Raw genomic sequence first — 19,013 nt, forward strand, 5'->3', positions numbered from 1 at the left:
AAACTGATCTTCCCCGAGGTTGGCTTCTACTAGTTTCTCCATTCGCCTGTAAAGAATTCGTGTTAGTATTTTGCAGCTGTGACTTATTAAACTGATAGTTCGGTAATTTTCACATCTGTCAACACCTGCTTTCTTTGGGATTGGAATTATTATATTCTTCTTGAAGTCTGAGGGTATTTCGCCTGTTTCATACATCTTGCTCACCAGATGGTAGAGTTTTGTCAGGACTGGCTCTCCCAAGGCCATCAGTAGTTCCAATGGAATGTTGTCTACTCCGGGGGCCTTGTTTCGACTCAGGTCTTTCAGTGCTCTGTCAAACTCTTCACGCAGTATCATATCTCCCATTTCATCTTCATCTACATCCTCTTCCATTTCCATAATATTGTCCTCAAGTACATCGCCCTTGTATAGACCCTCTATATACTCCTTCCACCTTTCTGCTTTTCCTTCTTTGCTTAGAACTGGGTTTCCATCTGAGCTCTTGATATTCATACAAGTCGTTCTCTTATCTCCAAAGGTTTCTTTAATTTTCCTGTAGGCAGTATCTATCTTACCCCTAGTGAGATAGGCCTCTACATCCTTACATTTGTCCTCTAGCCATCCCTGCTTAGCCATTTTGCACTTCCTGTCGATCTCATTTTTGAGACGTTTGTATTCCTTTTTGCCTGCTTCATTTACTACATTTTTATATTTTCTCCTTTCATCAATTAAATTCAATATTTCTTCTGTTACCCAAGGATTTCTACTAGCCCTCGTCTTTTTACCTACTTGATCCTCTGCTGCCTTCGCTACTTCATCCCTCAAAGCTGCCCATTCTTCTTCTACTGTATTTCTTTCCCCCATTCTTGTCAATTGTTCCCTTATGCTCTCCCTGAAACTCTGTACAACCACTGGTTCTTTCAGTTTATCCAGGTCCCATCTCCTTAAATTCCCACCTTTTTGCAGTTTCTTCAGTTTTAATCTACAGGTCATAACCAATAGATTGTGGTCAGAGTCCACATCTGCCCCTGGAAATGTCTTACAATTTAAAACCTGGTTCCTAAATCTCTGTCCTACCATTATATAATCTATCTGATACCTTTTAGTATCTCCAGGGTTCTTCCATGTATACAACCTTCTTTCATGATTCTTAAACCAAGTGTTAGCTATGATTATGTTGTGCTCTGTGCAAAATTCTACCAGGAGGCTTCCTCTTTCATTTCTTAGCCCCAATCCATATTCACCTACTATGTTTCCTTCTCTCCCTTTTCCTACACTCGAATTCCAGTCACCCATGACTATTAAATTTTCGTCTCCCTTCACAATCTGAATAATTTCTTTTATTTCATCATACATTTCCTCAATTTCTTCGTCATCTGCAGAGCTAGTTGGCATATAAACTTGTACTACTGTAGTAGGTGTGGGCTTCGTATCTATCTTGGCCACAATAATGCGTTCACTATGCTGTTTGTAGTAGCTTACCCGCATTCCTATTTTCCTATTCATTATTAAACCTACTCCTGCATTACCCCTATTTGATTTTGTGTTTATAACCCTGTAGTCACCTGACCAGAAGTCTTGTTCCTCCTGCCACCGAACTTCACTAATTCCCACTATATCTAACTTCAACCTATCCATTTTCCTTTTTAAATTTTCTAACCTACCTGCCCGATTAAGGGATCTGACATTCCACGCTCCGATCCGTAGAACGCCAGTTTTCTTTCTCCTGATAATGACATACTCTTGAGTAGTCCCTGCCTGGAGATCCGAATGGGGGACTATTTTACCTCCGGAATATTTTACCCAAGAGGACGCCATCATCATTTAACCATACAGTAAAGCTGCATGCCCTCGGGAAAAATTACGGCTGTAGTTTCCCCTTGCTTTCAGCCGTTCGCAGTACCAGCACAGCACGGCCGTTTTGGTTATTGTTACAAGGCCAGATCAGTCAATCATCCAGACTGTTGCCCTTGCAACTACTGAATGTACAGCATGCACTTCAAGGAACAGGTTACAGAGGCACAGATTCCTACAGAACATAAAAAACAACAGTATAATTCTAAATACAGTTCTTGAGTTTGTCTGACAGAATTAAGAGTTTGGGCAATAAAGTCAAAAGTATGCGGGATGTAATAAGAAGTGACACAGGAGTAACTTTCTATAGAGCCTTCAATATTGTGATAAATCCTAATAACACTTAAGTTGCGACAAAGTCATCTGGGGAGCTTTTGTTGTGTTATGTATGAAGGCACTCTATTAGATGTGTTGTGTTTAGTTTAGTTTAGTTTTTTAACAACAAAAGATTTTCCACCATCTTTCGGATATGCATTCAGGATATTATTAATTCCCATTCCGATATTTTGGCCAAAACTCTTTCAGCAGTTCTCAAGGTGAGTGACTTGCAAGTACATTAAGTAACTCTACACATTACTGTGGGGTAAACGTACATGCGTCGGGGATAACACTGTTAGCAGACAGAGCATCAGTCATAGATAAAACTTTATGCCCATTGTTACCAACAGTGTTATCTCTGACACATGTGTTTACATTATTGTGTAAGGTGATTAAAAAAACTTGCAAGTGACTGGCCTTGAGAATGGCTGAGAAGTTGTCAGCCGAAATACTGGAGCAAAAATTAATAATATTTCAGATGCGTGCCTGAAAGATTAATGAGTATTTGATCTGCTAGGAAAACTTAAAGAAACACGGGATATGTTGTTTTTGAGTGACCTACAGATATTACAGTAGTGTATAAGAAGTTCTCACAATTAATAATAATAAAATGAATACTAAGCAGGAGATCACAAAGATTTTTAATGACCACTTTGTAAGTGTAACTAAGCGGACAGGTTGTAGGTCAGTTCTTGCTGAGGCAACAGTTATCTTCAAGCAACAAGTTCTTATAACCTGTAATCCCATAACCACTAGAGAACTCTAGAGAATCATTGTTTTTTTAATATATATTTGCCCTGTTAATACAGACTGATATCGTGAATATTGCACTAGACTAATCTTGGACCACTTAATCAAATGGGCAAGTATAATTCCATTTTGAAAATCATTTAGCTCACAATGAGAAACAAACTGATGCCATCTGCCAACACTAGGCATCATATGAAAGACATGATGAGCAGTATTTGTTTCGGCTGACTCCAATCATACAGTGCCAAAACTACATTACACATATCTGGCTTAACACCACAGAAAGTGCATTCGACAACCCATAGGAGAGAGACCTGGTATTTGATTTGACAATATCTCAAATAACCCACTGAAAACCTGATCTAGAGAAATAAATAGAATACTGTGTGAGTACATGGGCTTCAAGCTAACTCAGAGACACACTGCTAGGATTGTAACAGGTCAGTGTAGGCCACACAAAAGTGCAACAGGAATGTGCAGAGAAGTTAAATGGGAATACTTGGAGGAAAGATGATGTAATTCTCATGAAACACTGTTGAATAAATTTAGAGAATTTGTATTCAAAGACTGTGTAGCCATTCTGCTGCCATCACTGTATATCTTGCACAGTGATCATAAGAATGAGGTTAGAGTGTGTCCAGAGGCATATATACAGTCATGTTTTCCTCTTTCAGTATGCATGTACAATAGGAAAGAATATCAATAATCTTGGAACTATGTACCCTATGTCGTGCATGGATTGAGGAATATACAGAGTGTCTCTCATAAGAGTCATAAAGTGCATTTTCTCTGGCATTTTAGCAGATATTTGCAATTTCATTTTTGTGAAGTGTAGTTACTGTTTGCCCAAACAAATCCTGCTTGTCATGTCTTTCATAGAACCCCCAGTATCAACAGAATGCATTAGTTTGTTTCGTTTCAAACACACTAATTTTTAAATCGGAACTTTACGCACCTACTCGATTCAGCACTACCACATTAGTCGGCTGGAATATTCATTTTACTCATACATATTAACAGGAACAGTAAAACACAAGGAATAAGCAGTACTCCAGCAGTGACTGAGTAGTGCGGTTCTGCGTGGTAGTAGCATTTTATTGTCCCTCTTAATATGTAACAGTAAAACCAATATTGCACTGGACTAATTTGGGACTGTTCTGTTGAATGGGCAAGTAAAATTCCACTTTAAAAATAATTTTGTTTCTAATGGGAAAAAACGGACACTTTCAAAAAATGGTTCAAACAGTTCTGAGCACTATGGGACTTAACATCTGAAGTCATCAGTCCCCTAGACTTAGAACTACTTAAACCTAACTAACCTAAGGACAGCACACACATCCATGCCCGAGGCAGGATTCGAACCTGCGACCGTAGCAGCAGCGCGGTTCTGAATTGCAAATATCTGTTGAAACCCCAGAGAAAATGCGTCTGATGATTCTTAGGAGAGACACCCTTTATATGTAGGCATAGGATAGACTTTATGAGAGAACAAAATATTCCACTGTAAAACCTCTTTCCACAAAAAGTGATGCCACAAATATAAAACTACTGCAGACCAGTTTCCCTTTCAGCTGCGCTTTCAAAACTCCAAAAATTATTTCCTGTAAGGATTGTCAAACATCTTAACTATTTAGGCATTATTAACAAAAGGTGGTTTGGGTTTCTACAAAAAGTATAACTGAACAGCCTCTTTTCACATTTGTAAATGACCTCTACAAACAACTGCACAAGTACTGTTTTCCAAGGGGGTTTCTTATAAGATTTGACAAATATCTTTCACTGTGATGATGAGAAGCTAATATTTAACAGATATCATTACAACAGACACCAATAAGCTGGTTTTCTAAGTCATCAACTAATTTACTATCATTTCCCTTTCAACTAATATGTCTTAGAAATTTATTTCCAAGGATAAGTTGCCTCTTTCTCAAAATATCTTAACCGAGCAAGGTGACGCAATGGTTAGCACACTGGACTCGCATTCAGGAGGACAATGGTTCAATCACGCATCCGGCCATCCTGAGTTAGGTTTTCCGTGATTTCCCTAAATCACTCCAGGCAAATGCCGGGATGGTTCCTTTGAAAGGGCATCATCAACTTCCTTCCCTGTCCTTCCGTAATCTGATGAGAACGATTACCTCGCTCTTTGGTCTCTTCCTCCAAACAACCCAAACCCAACCCCAACCCTCAAAATATCTTCATTGCCCAGAATTGAGAGATTACAATCATTTGTGAATAAGTCCAAGAACATCTTATTTCCAATTGTATGGACTGTTGGGAATACTTGGCAGTGCTTCCTTATACACACTTTATTTCATATGCTTTCTTCTAAAGAAATCTACTCTCTGCGAAGCATGTGAAAGTCCACCTGTCCCCAAACAAGAGAATAATATAAATTGAGTTGACAAAAATAAAACCTGCCACTGTGCAATAAAGTGTAAACTACACTGCAGCTAAAATTTTTAATTGAGTATTGAAAGTAAATTAAGTCAGATTCTGATACATTTTCTACTCATTAATAGAGGCTGCTCATGCAAGTTTATCAAATAAGTGGCGTTCTCAAACAGTTTAATGTTTTTTTGAAAGTTGTTATAACTATTACAGAAATATAATTACTGTCATTTAGTCATTGAGGAGTTTGTGTATGAATTATTAATAGGTATCAACCTTTTCGTATGATGCCAAGTGGGCTCAATAACCTGTACTACAGATGACAAAAAATGGCTCTGAGCACTATGGGACTCAACATATTAGGTCATAAGTCACTTAGAACTACTTAAACCTAACTAACCTGACATCACACACACCCAGGCCTGAGGCAGGATTCGAACCTGCGACCGTAGCAGTCCCGCGGTTCCGGACTGCAGCGCCAGAACCGCTAGACCACCGCGGCCGGCAACAGATGACATCTTTCGTCATTGTAGTTTGGTCAAGTTTTCACTATTATGTGATGTACAACTAACTATTTATAAGAATTGCAACAGCACGTTCCACATCCAATGTGAGAATGTTTTATGGATTTATGGAATACATATAAACTAAATGAATCATGCATGTAATACTTTAGGAATAATCTTAACAATGAGTACAAAATCAAATAATTATAATCATGTAATTTAACTTCAATAAATTTCAACTTAATTAATAACTAGAATACTCTCATTCTATAATGTGATCTATTCAGATTGTAAGGGTAGAAATCTAGAGGATTTGAATGAGTAGCGGCTTGTAGATGGAAATGTACCATGTATATTTCTGTTCCAAGTGGTTACACAGGAAGATAAATGACGGGTGCATAAGTAGAAACATAAAGTTTAGGAAAATAATCAAAGTGGGGTTGCAGAACTGTAATTGGTAAACTCTACTGCAATCATAAAAAAGATGGAGGGAGGAGGGATGAAGAACAGCAAGATCCTGACAGGGGAAGGGGGGTTGTTCTGGAGTTGGTGTCCAGAGAAAGTCTGTTATAAATGATGTACTTACTCAAAAATATGAGAGATAGAAAACTAAATCTGTTGTGACTCTGTTATACTAACCCTTTTATCTATTGATCAGAGTCATTGTTTTAGTAGGACAATAATAATTCCATGTGACTCAATATCCTGGAGCAAGTCTTTCAACTGGGCAGCACTCTGGTAACTTGTGTGCCTCTAACTTTCCTTAGTAATCCTAATAGGGAAAGGGAACTTACAGTTTAATGTGGAATCTGAACCACGTGTCATTCCTGGTGAATCCCCACATCACTGTGAGATGATGTTTAGGTTAAAGACAGACAGAAAAATTTGTTGGTGACCACGATGAAGTGCTTACACAAAATTAACTGTCTGGGTCGCACTTGTTTTGTCCACATACATACTGCATTTCAACAGGCTCCCATCATCAGATCAAAACACAAGGCTAAAATCCATACAATGATTGCTTGGTATGCTTAAGTCCTATTTTTGACATGATACACTTTATTGATTTTTCCCTTGTGTTATGATTCAACAATGGCAGTCTGCCGAAATGCGTAATATATAAGCTGCCCCAGAAGGTATGGTCAGTATTCAGGAATATGACAGGACAGATATTCTTAAGCAAAAATGTCTAGTAAACAAGGCCTCTACAATGCATAACTTAAGAGCTCTAAGCACTTTTTCAGTAGAACGACACATTAGCAAAGATGAACACGTGCTCATAGCTGTTAAGGTAAGCATTTAAGAGGCCATGTGCACTAAACTTTTTTCCTTCAAGTGATCATTCCAGTCATATCCCTTAATACTGACCATTCCTCATGGGACACCCTGTACATAGATAAAGAAACTGAGATGCAAACAATAAATTTTGTATAACTGGTTTTGAAGTTTTACACACGAGTAGCATTCTGCTTATGTGTGACATATTAAGACTGTGGATATTTTCTTGGCGCACTTGACTGATGTTATGGTTTCCGTATTATAACCAAGTTGGCACTTCCATTTTGTACACAAAATTGAATGATCAACCCAACAGAAACACAGAAAAATACTGTCAATGAAACAAAATTTCCTTCAGTACTTCCGCAACCAAGCACTGGCCGCACCAAATGAAACAGCGTGTCTGGATGCTCATGAGCAAGCTTTTAACCACAGGCTGTGCAATTAACAGGAGGACATTCTCAAACATAAGAAGGCAGTAATCTCCAGAAGACCACTGGTATGATTTCTGTGGATGGTTTCCTTCACTAGCTTACTTATATTATGAGCTTATTGCAGTTTAGATCACATCAACGTGTAGACATTTCTGATAGGTAACTGAAGAATATTAATTCACTCATGATATATCTGATTACACAGTCCATACTTCTTTTTCTGATTTTATTGAGTGAAGAAGACTGGAAGACTGGAGTTCAATGTTCCTGCATCAATGAGGTCCTTAGACATGGAGCACAAATTATAATTGAATAAGGAAATTATTTCCAAAGGAACCATTCTGGTATTATCAGAAAGTGATTTATGGAAACCACAGGGAGCCTGATGATTGGATGGGGAATTGGACCCTAGTCCACCCACATTCAAGTCCAGAGTCTTAGCCGATTATGGTACTCTACGATAAAATGGAATGCAGTAAAATTATTATTTATTGCAAAAACAACCACCATCTACATTGTCACCTAATATCAACCAAAGGCTTTTGAGAGTGTACAATTACAGAACTAGTATTTTGCAGCATGTCAGTCAACACTGGGATCAGATCTTGATTACATTTCCATATTACACAATAAAAAAAAAGTTAAAAAAAAAACAATGTTAATCTTACAGTCAGAAATGTTAATCCTCTTTAAATTTTACAGTATCATAAGACTTTTTAATATTTTTATTTATTTATTTTGCAGGGTCTAGGTAGTGAAAAAATACCTACTGCTATGTTATATTTTGATTAGCACAACCATATACAGGGTCAATGAAAGCAGAAGTCTTCAATAGAGATCAAAGACATCTGCTTAATAGCAACTCAAGTGGAAACTGCACAGTTCCGTGTGGTCTTCCATATGCAGCACCCTGTGACACATTTCCATCGTGTGAGAATTGCAATGAAGTAAGCACAGCCAGTGGATTTCATGTGGTTGTCTAAATTAATAACTACTGAGGACGCTAACACACTTCTCCAAACAAGCATTGCAATCTTGACCACACTATTGTCAATATAATTTTAAATTTTCATTTTAAAAATGTCAATAACATTTCACCAATGGATAAGAAAAGGCGCTTATGACATCGTACTGCTGTTTCTTTGTACTTTTATGTACATACACCTTATGACAATTCACTTTGCTGACTTTCTCTCCCTGCCTCGAATTTTTCAGAGTAATTTTTTCTTTTTGTCTCTCACCTCACTACAACTTTTGCTACTGCAGTTCCCTAAATTATGTACATACTGCAGTGGCTGGAATGATATTTGAAAATTGTTTACGGTCTGAAATTTCAAATTTATGGAAAGTCAGGATCACTTACACATGGCACGAAACATCCATTATGACACTTAGAAATTAGCTATCTATCTGAAAATGATCTAATATTCTACGATAGCTTACATACCCTGTGTACAGACCTGCAGTTGTTGTTTCTGAGTAATACCATGAGACACTTTGCCTGTAGTTGCCTGACCCATGAATGGAGCTGGTCTCATCAAAGGTTCAAATACCTTTGCCAAGTTGAATGCTTCAATAACTGTTTCTCGGTACTGTCAAAAGAAGATACAATGTGTAAAGAAAGATGAAACTGTGTGTAGTCACAAAAACAACAAGACTTATAAATATTTTAACCTTTAAATATTGACACCACAAATATTAGCAATTAAATTTATTCCCGCACGAAAATTTAGCTTTGAAGGGTTTCAATAATTCTAGATTTTCAAAATAAAAGTCAGTGTTTACGTGACTTGTTATTTAAGCTTATATCTGCTATCTTGAGTGCAGAAAAATGTCGATATTTACATTTAATTGCAGAATTTTTCTTCGTGGCACAAGCACTGGTTGAAGCACATTAGTGTGCATGGCATTTGTTATTTTGCACCATAGTGGCTGCTATTACAGCCAAGTGAGAAAGGCTGTTAATGAGATTATGTATACTGTAAATTTTTGCAAATAATACTGGTTTATAGTTATAGATTCTTTGACCTAAATATCTTCATTGTCAGTAATACATACATCTTCTGGTTTCTCATGACTGAACACTAGAGTGATGTGCAGACAGCAAAGCAAGTGGTGGGTTTATATGCAGAAGGGGGAGGCAGTTTAGCACATGATAAGTGAACCTAAAATGTCATTATACCACGTGTATCTGTTGCAACTATTTTGGCATATATGTTAACATTTTGCGTCAGAGCAAATACAATGTTAGGTATTGTGTTGCTGTAGTGTTCATTATGGGTGAAAAATAGTGTGTGTGTGTGTGTGTGTGTGTGTGTGTGTGTGTGTGTGTGTGTGTGTGTGTGTGTTTGCATGCACATACGCATGTGTAGAACAGTGTACTATAAGAACTTCATACTGAGTGCAACAGTGCATGCACATGCATGCATAGTTTTATTCACCTTTCACAACAATGTACTGTAAGTACTTCATACTGAGTGTGACATTTTTATTGAGAACAATGATATGACTGTAATTTTACCACACATTACATATCAAACAAAAAATTCTTTCAGTTTATACTTTCTCTGCAGAAATGGTTCTTGGGAAAGACATTGGATGTCCTCGAGAAATTCACACAATATTTCATCACCACAAGAAATTGAAATCTTCAGGTGTGAGGAACACACTACTGGCTTTCTATTTAGGTGAGTCTAAGCAGGAAAGCTACAGGTGTGAATGCACCAAATTCAGTGCCCAATAGAGGAGTTTTCCTGATCAGTAGCAAGAAGGACAGCTATGCCACCTGTCAGACGATGAACCAAGGACTCTGCTGCAGATACAAAGGCTATTGTTCCTACTGTGCACCACTGTCGGTTGCCCCAGTGCCCTCTGTCAGAAGCTGCATGCCCAAATACAGGTCCACACTGGGGTGTGAGTATTCTCGTCACTGCAATCTGAACATTTAAGTCACCAACAAAGTGTCATCTCTTGGCTGACTAAAGGTTTCCTCTCCGTGGTAGCTGCAACATTAATATTGCCATTGCTGTATCCCATGCCAAGCAAAGCTGAAAACCTGTATCTTCATTCACAAGATTTGTCGAGCTGTGAATTTGCTGCTTCATTAAGTATGCTGTCCCAGTACGAAGAGGTCAATGAGAGAATTTAGGTACTTTTGTAGTCCACAGTGTGCCCCACATTGAGAAAATGCTTGACCACTGCAGGTTTCTCTGGTTGCTCCAGATGCGTGTACTGTCAATGTCCAATGCTTCTGTCTTTAAGGCGTGACAAGTTTGTCTGATGTATGACAGCTACAAGGACTCTTTCCTCCACACCAACACATCTAGGAAAGGTAGTTCACTATTTTTCTCTATCACAAATGTAAACTTTATGTTAGAATAACCAGATTTTAGATGTTTTAGAAACACCTTGAGCCATGCAGTGTTGTGGGTCCAGATTACGTAAGTGTCATCCACAGATTGCCAAAAGAGCATAGGTTTTAACGTCACCAACAAGAGTGCTCTCATCTCAAAATCTTTCATAAAAAGATTAGGCACAATAGGTGACAAAGGATGACCCACTGTGACACTGTTAGGCTGTTCAATGTATTGGTCACTGAATAAAAAATAGGTTGAAGTGAGTACATATATACACAAATCTAGAAGTTCCTCTTCCAGTTTCTTTTCAATGAACAGCAGCAATTCCTGGAATGGTACTCGAGTGAAAAGTGACACCATAACAAAAATTATGAATATTTCTGATGGTGTGAGTCATAAGTTCTAGAGGTGGTGAATGAAGTCTTCTGTGTTTTGTATGTGGTGCTCGCATTTTCCTTCTAAAAGGGCTCAATTGCACTGCCAGATGTTTTGCCACGTACTATGTTGGAGCCTCAACATTACTCACAATTGTTCAAAGTGGTATGCCATGCTCATGAAGTTTAAGAAATACTTCGAGTCTGAGAGGGCAGGTGCCCGAGTACATAGTCTCTTGGTCACAACATTGGAGATTGAGATGTTCTTCTGGAGTTCTCAAGCTCTTCATTGGGGCACTTATTTAGTACGCAATATGCAGAGCCATCTGATAGTGGGTTCATCTTGCTGAAGCACATCGATTTGGAGAGGATGACAGTTGTGTTGCCTTTATCTGCTGTTAAGGTCATAATATCAGAAATCTCTCATAGGAAAAGAAGTGCTGACCTTTCTGTAGTTGAGATACTGTCTTTGATCTTTGGTGCCCATGTATGAGTATGGCAAGTCTCCCACTTGGTCTTCTTGGTAGTTTCAGGCTTCAGTTACAGTCAGCAGTATGTTCATCACACCTGAATATGTTGGTCACTTGTGCTGATGTAATATTGTGGCAATTTCATGACGACATCTGATGTCTTGCCCAACAACAATTTCTATGACTAATCTGTTGGAAAAGCCTCAAGAAACATATTTTCTCTATTGATGCTAACATCACTAGTAATAGAATGACGCATTGTGTATATGAAACTGATAATGGTAAGCCATCAGTTATTTACAGTTTCAGCAGACTAAATTGCCAGCACACGCGCGCGCACACACACACACACACACACACACACACACACACACACACACACACAGAGATAGAGAGATAGAGAGAGAGAGAGAGAGAGAGAGAGAGAGAGAGATCATACCTGACAAAAAATTATTACTTTGCTGTCGGAATCAGTATTGTCAGTTTTACAGAAATGCTCCTTAAGTAATTCTTCCAATTTTTCAAACTTTGGATGTGATGGTAGTGCTTTTTGTTTCTGAAATGAAAGAAACAAAGTTTAGAAACATGGAAACATTCATGAACATCTATCAACACTACAGCAGACGAATTACATATGGCATTCTTCACTTTTCAATAGGCACCAATTGCATTACTCTGCAATATTACTGTTTTGAGATTCTGGTTTCTTTTTGCCTCACACTTTTTCGAACAAGTTACTTCAGTTATCAACAATGACATCTTATGAATGGAGCTGAACATACTTTCTTACGTACTTAGAAATTAGTATTATGATTAACTGATACTTATCTGTATTTGGTACTTTTGATTTTGAGGAAGGAAACATACATTTTGTGAGGAAGCTGGTAAATTAGGATCAAGCATTTTGAGTTCACCAAGACCCTGTTCCACTTCTTCTATTAAGGAAATCAAAGCATCACATTTTGAGAGCTTTGTTTTTACAAGTGGCTGGCTTTTGTCTTCTTTCAGTATTCCTGAAACAGATGGTGATGACTGTATACAACAAGTGCTTAAAGCAAAATTTTCTAACAGAAAGATGTCTTCAAATTTACTGCTCATAATTGTATACCGAAGACTACAAGATCTGATATAACATGGAAAAGATTGGTGTGTGTATGCATCTGCATTCAGAATGGCAATAAGGAAGTAGATGAGAGAGTGAGCGAGTCAGTGGCTGACTGTGACACTACTGCTGCTGGTAGAATTCCTTAGTTGCACAGCAGGGGTCTTGATTGCCCTCAGTCACTCAAGGGAGTGTAAGGAGTGCACATTTCTGGTGCAAGAGTCACCAGTGGGTGGCCGTAATTTGTTTAGTGATAAACCACATTTTATATTATTAGGTATCTGGGGCAAACTGTATATGATCAAAAGAACATTGTACAATATGGAGTAATCGAATGAGACAGTTCAGTTGTTTGACCACTGGCCTCGTATTCGGAAGGATGCAGTTTGCACTGTTTGGCTATTCTGATTTAGGTTTTCGTTAATCATTTCAAGCAAATGTGGAATGGGTTCTTCAGTAAGACCATGGCTGATCACCTGTCCTATCCTCATAAAAACATAATCGATGTGTATGCATATTCTGCACTATCTGTTTTCATTGCCTTATGATGACAAATCTTATATCATTGTCAGATGAACCCTGGATGAGTAAATAAATAAATACATTACTGGACAAACATAGTTAAAATTTGATGAACAATTGTACTAAACTTTAGTAGAAACAATAAAAATTGGAAACTGCAACAAATTAAATTTTATCCTCTGTAAAGCAGGAAAAACATATTTTGCAGTCTATTAAGTACATACAGTTGTTTCCCAGGAAGAACGGTCAATATTCAGGCATATGACAGGAACAATCATTGGAAGCAAAAAGGTCTAGTAAGCATGGACTTTAAAATATATATCTTAAGAGCTATAAGCACTTGTTCAGTAGAAGAGATGTGTTTCACAGTAGCTTTACCAGAAAATGTGTGTTTCATAGCAGTGAAGATGAACAAGTGCTCATAGCAGTAATACTGTCCATTTTAGAGCTCATATTTACTAGACTTTTTTGCTTTGAATGGCTGTTCCTGTCATATCCCTAAGTATGAACCATTACTCCTGGGGCACCCTATATAGATGTTGAACATGTAATGTGCATTGTAAAGATAACATTTATCATTGCCAATAATGAAGAAATTGACAATTATAAAAAAAGTTCATCCCTTCCCCCTGAAAGAGGGTACACAGATATGTATCGGAGGTTTTTTTTTGTCTTGGGGCACAAAAACAACTAGGTTCCTATGTGCCCATGTCAGAACTGTAGAGCACGAAGACAAAGAGAGGAGTTAAAAAATGACTACATGTTAATCCCAATTGACGAAAGAAAAGACAACTAACAACAGGGACGTGGAGAAAGGTCTATAAAATATGCCACAGAGTAATGGAGGTCCTGAACTAAAAATTAAATGGCCTTCGCCATATTGTTAAAACGGATAAAAAGTAAAATGCAGTCAACAGCCCACGCGTTGTTCATTAAAATGGCTGATAACTCAGAAGGCAAACACAAATACGAATGTAAGTGGTTAAAAAAAAGGGATTTCATCAGGAAATCATGGACTGTCAAAGGTTGAGTGCAATGAGCACAAAGTGGTGGGGAACACACTTAACAAATGGCGATGGCTAAAAAGACAGCGCCCTATATGCAACCCAGCTAAAATGATCTCACAGTGAGAGGGCCAAGCAGAGGTTGTCAAAGTCACTGGGAGAGGCTTAATTACCTGGAGCTTGTTCCTATGATGGGAGGACCAATGGTGATGCCAAAGTGACATCATCTGCTGACAGATAGCAACACAGAGATCATCAGAGGGAATGTAAGAACAAACAGGCTTAGGTATGAGGACTGCAGCCTTGGCAGCAGCATCAGTGGTCTTGTTTCCTGTCAGACTGATGTGACCAGGAACCCACATAAACATCACAGTGGCTCCATCAAGAGTGAGCAAGTGACAGCTTCCCTGGACCCGTTCCACTAAAGGATGGACGGTGTACAGCAGACAGGCTTTGAAGGGCACTGACAGAGTCAGAGCAGATGATGCAATAGAAACGCCTGTGTTGCCAGATGTACTGTGTGGCCTGATACAGGGCAAAGAGCTCTGGTGTAAATACTGAGCAGTGTTCTACAAGCCGAAAAAGGAAAACGTTGGTGCAAATAATGAAGGCACACCTGACACCACAGTCAGTCTGATAGCCGTCAGTATACACAAAGTTACTATCGCGGAGTTCCGTGCAAAGGTCATGAAACTTATGGCAATAGAGTGAGGCTGGAATAGTGGGCTTAGAAAGTGAATGAAGGCCTGGGTAGAACGGGCTGCCACATGAAGCCAAGGTGGTGAAGGGTTCACACCCAACGGGAAATTTGCAGGCAGCTCAAAAGCTGGCGGAGCAAGAGCCGGAGGCAAACTCAAGGAGGTAATGGGGAAGAGGGACACACCCCATACTGGTGATCAAAGGAGTCATCGTAGTTGTGATGGCATAAGCTGTCGCCAGCACACTGGTCAGAAAAGATGTAGCAAGAAGATCGATAGTAGGCGCTCCGTCATTAGCTCAGTCACTGACACACCAACACGCACTCCAGTTTGGTATCTGTCATTCATCGCATAGTGTGACTTGTACTTCACCAGCAGTCAGGCTGACATGGGCTAATATTGAAGAGCTTGTACCTCAACACATGGACACAAAGTTAAGTAGCAGCTATCTGTTTCAGTAAATAAAGAACCCTGTTAATACATGTGTGCAATTGTATTGTAGAAAGAGGATACCAGCCACCAAACAACTCTCTCTCTCTCTCTCTCTCTCTCTCTCTCTCTCTCTCTCTCTCTCTCTCGATTCCTATGGTACGTGGCGATGAGGACACTACAGTGGTGACAAGACTACAACAGTGGCAACAAGGATAATTCAGTTGCGATCAAAGTTAATCAACTTGGCTGAAGATTTTGCTTGCTTCTCTTGTATTTTAGCCTGCAGGGGTACTCATTTCTATTTCCTCAATTGTCATCGTGTTTTTGTACGTATTCCAGGAGGGGAGCAGCAGAACTAATCAAATTTCTCTTTGCAGAGGCTTTGCTTGCTTTTTTGCAATAACGTATTTGTGTAAACCATGGCTACCCCACCCCCTCCCTCCCCTGCCCCCGTGCTACAGCTGCAGATGGCTCTAATACAAGTTTTTCAGTTTCAGAAACAACAAATTTGTATCCGACTCATGATGGTACAACAACTACTCACTGCCAAGCTGTGTTGGCCACACAACAGACCGACCAACCAACCAACCAACCAACCAGCCCAGCGAGTGCCGCCGACCAGTATACCAACGTTCCGGCACTTTAACGACACAGAGGAGGAATGGCTTGAATACTGGACACATTTCCAAGCACATTGTCAAGTTCATCATATTGAAATTACTGTAAAGTTACAATACTTTCTTTCAGCTGCGGAGTTACCAGTGTTCAGGTTAATACAAAAGCTATTCCCAACTGTGTCTCCTGACAAACTCAGCTATGACAAAGTAATCGCTGCATTAACTCAGTACTATGACCAGCAAGTCAAATAGCTGCAGCTACATATAAGTTCTTTTGCTTGCAGAAAAATCCAGAACAGATGTATCACCAGTGGTGCACAGAATTAATGGGTATGACAAGGAAGTGTAAATATAAGTGTAGTTGTGGCACCTTTTACAGTGATTTAATGATTAGGGATACCGTAACATTCAGTGTCCCAGATAATAGAATATGGGAACAGATCTTAAAGTACTCTGATCCATCACTTCCCCAAGTTTTGTAAATCTTACAGCTATAAGATTCGGATGCCATGTCGACCAATAAATTTGACTAGGAATCAATTTGTCATGCTGAGTCGCCTCTTGTTCACGAGAGCCCCAAGCAGCCACAACAATGAGCATGTACATAGCTGTGTGGACAGCCACGTACACATGTAAACAGGCCTGTGAATTTAATGAAGTCTTGCTGTAGATGTTTTGCTCCTCAAGACAGGATTGCCCATCACGTAACGCAACGTGTAACACATGTGGAAAAAGAAGAAGGCCATGTCCGAGCAGTTTGTTTGCAATGGCACAAAAACACCAATTTTGTCCGCTCTCAGAAAAAACAGGCTCGTGCACATGCAGTGAAAGCAGGTTTTCTAAAACTACAACAGGTTCTGATAAAAGTAAGATTAAGGTTGTGCCTCCTCCTTGCCCTGGTGCTGTGCAACGACATTCTCAAGAACTATTTGTCTCATTACGAATTGCTGGCCATCGTGTGAACTTTCAGTTAGACACAGGTACCACACAAACTTTGCTTAACTGTGTCACGTACAAACAGTTAGGCTCACCGTGCCTTTCTGAAACTAGCAAGCACCTCATTGCTTACAATGGACAAGAAGTTCCAGAGGTTGGACAGTATAGTTTGCCTGCCCCGTACAAATCTCACACTAGGACTGTGTTGAAATCAAGACAGTGAGAACATATTGAGTTTAGGTGTCTTTGATTTGTTTGGCCTTAGCATTCAAGACAATGTACTTTCAGTGTTGGCTTTTGAGCCAAAAGACAACGTAGCTAGCTTGGTTAAAGAATTTCCTGAACTATTTTCTGAAGGAACGGGAAAAGCTAATAATTTTCGTAGTGCATGTTACATTGAAAGACAATGCACAGCCTAGTTTTTTCGGGCCCGCCCCGTTGCAATTGCTTTAAGAGACAAAGTAGCCAATGGATTGAAAGAATTGCAAGATAATGGTGTAATTGCTCCCATTCAAGCTAGTCTATGGGCAAGTCCGCTAGATTTGTTGCCTAAGCCTTCTGGTCGCATTCACATTTGTGTTGACTTCAAATCTACAGGCAACCCACAGACAGTAGTTGACACTTATCCGTTATCTTGCCCTGAGAAACTCATGGACAGGCTTGGTGCAAGAGGTTACTTTCCTATGATAGATTTGCATGATGCCTATTTGCAAATTCCATTGGATGAAGAATAACAGAAAGTGTCTGTTGTAAATACACACTTCGGAATGTTCAAGTATTTGCATTTGCCCTTTGGCAGTGCTTCCGCATCTGCTATTTTTCAACATTGCTTGGAACAGCTGACTGCAATAGTGTCATTTTGTTCAAACTACCTTGATGATATTGTTGTCTTAGGTCATACACCAGAGAGACACATTGCCAATTTGTGTGCTCTTTTTCGAGTGTTGTTAGAAGCAGGACTCAAGTGTCATCTTGAAAAGTGTGACTTTTTAAAACTGAACTGCAATGCTTAGATCATGTGATAAACAGTTAGGATGTGTACCCTCTACAATCTCATTTGCTTGCAATCCGTGGCCTGCCTGATCCTGGCAATGTGTCTAAACTGCAGCCATTCATACCGAATGCCGCTCAGATCACAGCTCCATTGCATCGCTTGCGTCACATAAATGTGGCTTTTGTGTGGACTAAAGACTGTCAAGATGCATTTCAGAAACTCAAAAATGCTTTGCTCAGTGACAGATGTTTAGTGCATTTTGACCATGCCAAGCTGACACTTCTTCCTATGGAATCGGCGCACTTTCACACAGGACTAGTGCACAAGACACATCTATTGCTTTTGCCTCAAAGTTGTAAACTCAAACTCAGTGCAATTATTCTCAAATAGAAAAAGAGGCTCTCACTACTGTGTATGGTGTGACAAAATTTAATCACTTTCTGTTTGGTCGGAAGTTCTATTTAGTGACAGATCACAAGCTGTTGCAATCCTTGTTTCATTGGTCAAAGCCGGTTCCTACACGCACTGCTCAAAAATTGCAGCATTGGGCTTTGCTGCTTTCACAGTATCAGTATGAAATTGTGTACAGACCTATGGCAAAGCATGGCAATGCAGACGCCCTATCCCCCCTTCCAATTGGCCCAGACTGATTTTTATGCATTTGCCACATCTTGTTGCCAAATCAATACCCAAGACTCTGAATTGCTGGAATCTTTTCCTTGCACTACAGAAAAATTGCACAGGCCACAGAAGCCGACCCAGATCTCAAGTTTTCTTTGCATTACATTCACACGTCTTGACCTCGTTCACTGAACAGTATCCAGAACTCAGTTATGCACCAATACTTTGCACATCGGCATAGCCTTTCAGTTCAACATGGTGTGATTCTAGTTCAAAATGACAGTGGATAATCACGTGTGCTCATTCCAAAACTGTTGCAAAAGGATGTGTTGCGATTGCTCCACCAAGTCATTGGGGAATTGTTCGTACTAAACAGT

At 39.3% G+C, this 19,013-nt stretch overlaps 1 protein-coding gene across 1 annotated transcript in view; it reads right to left on the minus strand.

Annotated features, from left to right (window-relative positions):
* Positions 1-19,013, minus strand: part of LOC124721864 (Fanconi anemia group M protein) — a 230,472-nt gene that overhangs the window by 87,836 nt on the left and 123,623 nt on the right. The window contains exons 10-12 of the mRNA XM_047247000.1: positions 12,578-12,723; positions 12,150-12,266; positions 8,971-9,102 (exon numbers count right to left, since the gene is read on the minus strand). Coding sequence (XP_047102956.1) covers positions 8,971-9,102; positions 12,150-12,266; positions 12,578-12,723 — 395 coding nt within the window. The remainder of the gene's footprint in view (positions 1-8,970; positions 9,103-12,149; positions 12,267-12,577; positions 12,724-19,013) is intronic.

Source organism: Schistocerca piceifrons, chromosome X (genome assembly GCF_021461385.2).
Source record: "Schistocerca piceifrons isolate TAMUIC-IGC-003096 chromosome X, iqSchPice1.1, whole genome shotgun sequence".
NCBI lineage: Eukaryota > Metazoa > Arthropoda > Insecta > Orthoptera > Acrididae > Schistocerca > Schistocerca piceifrons.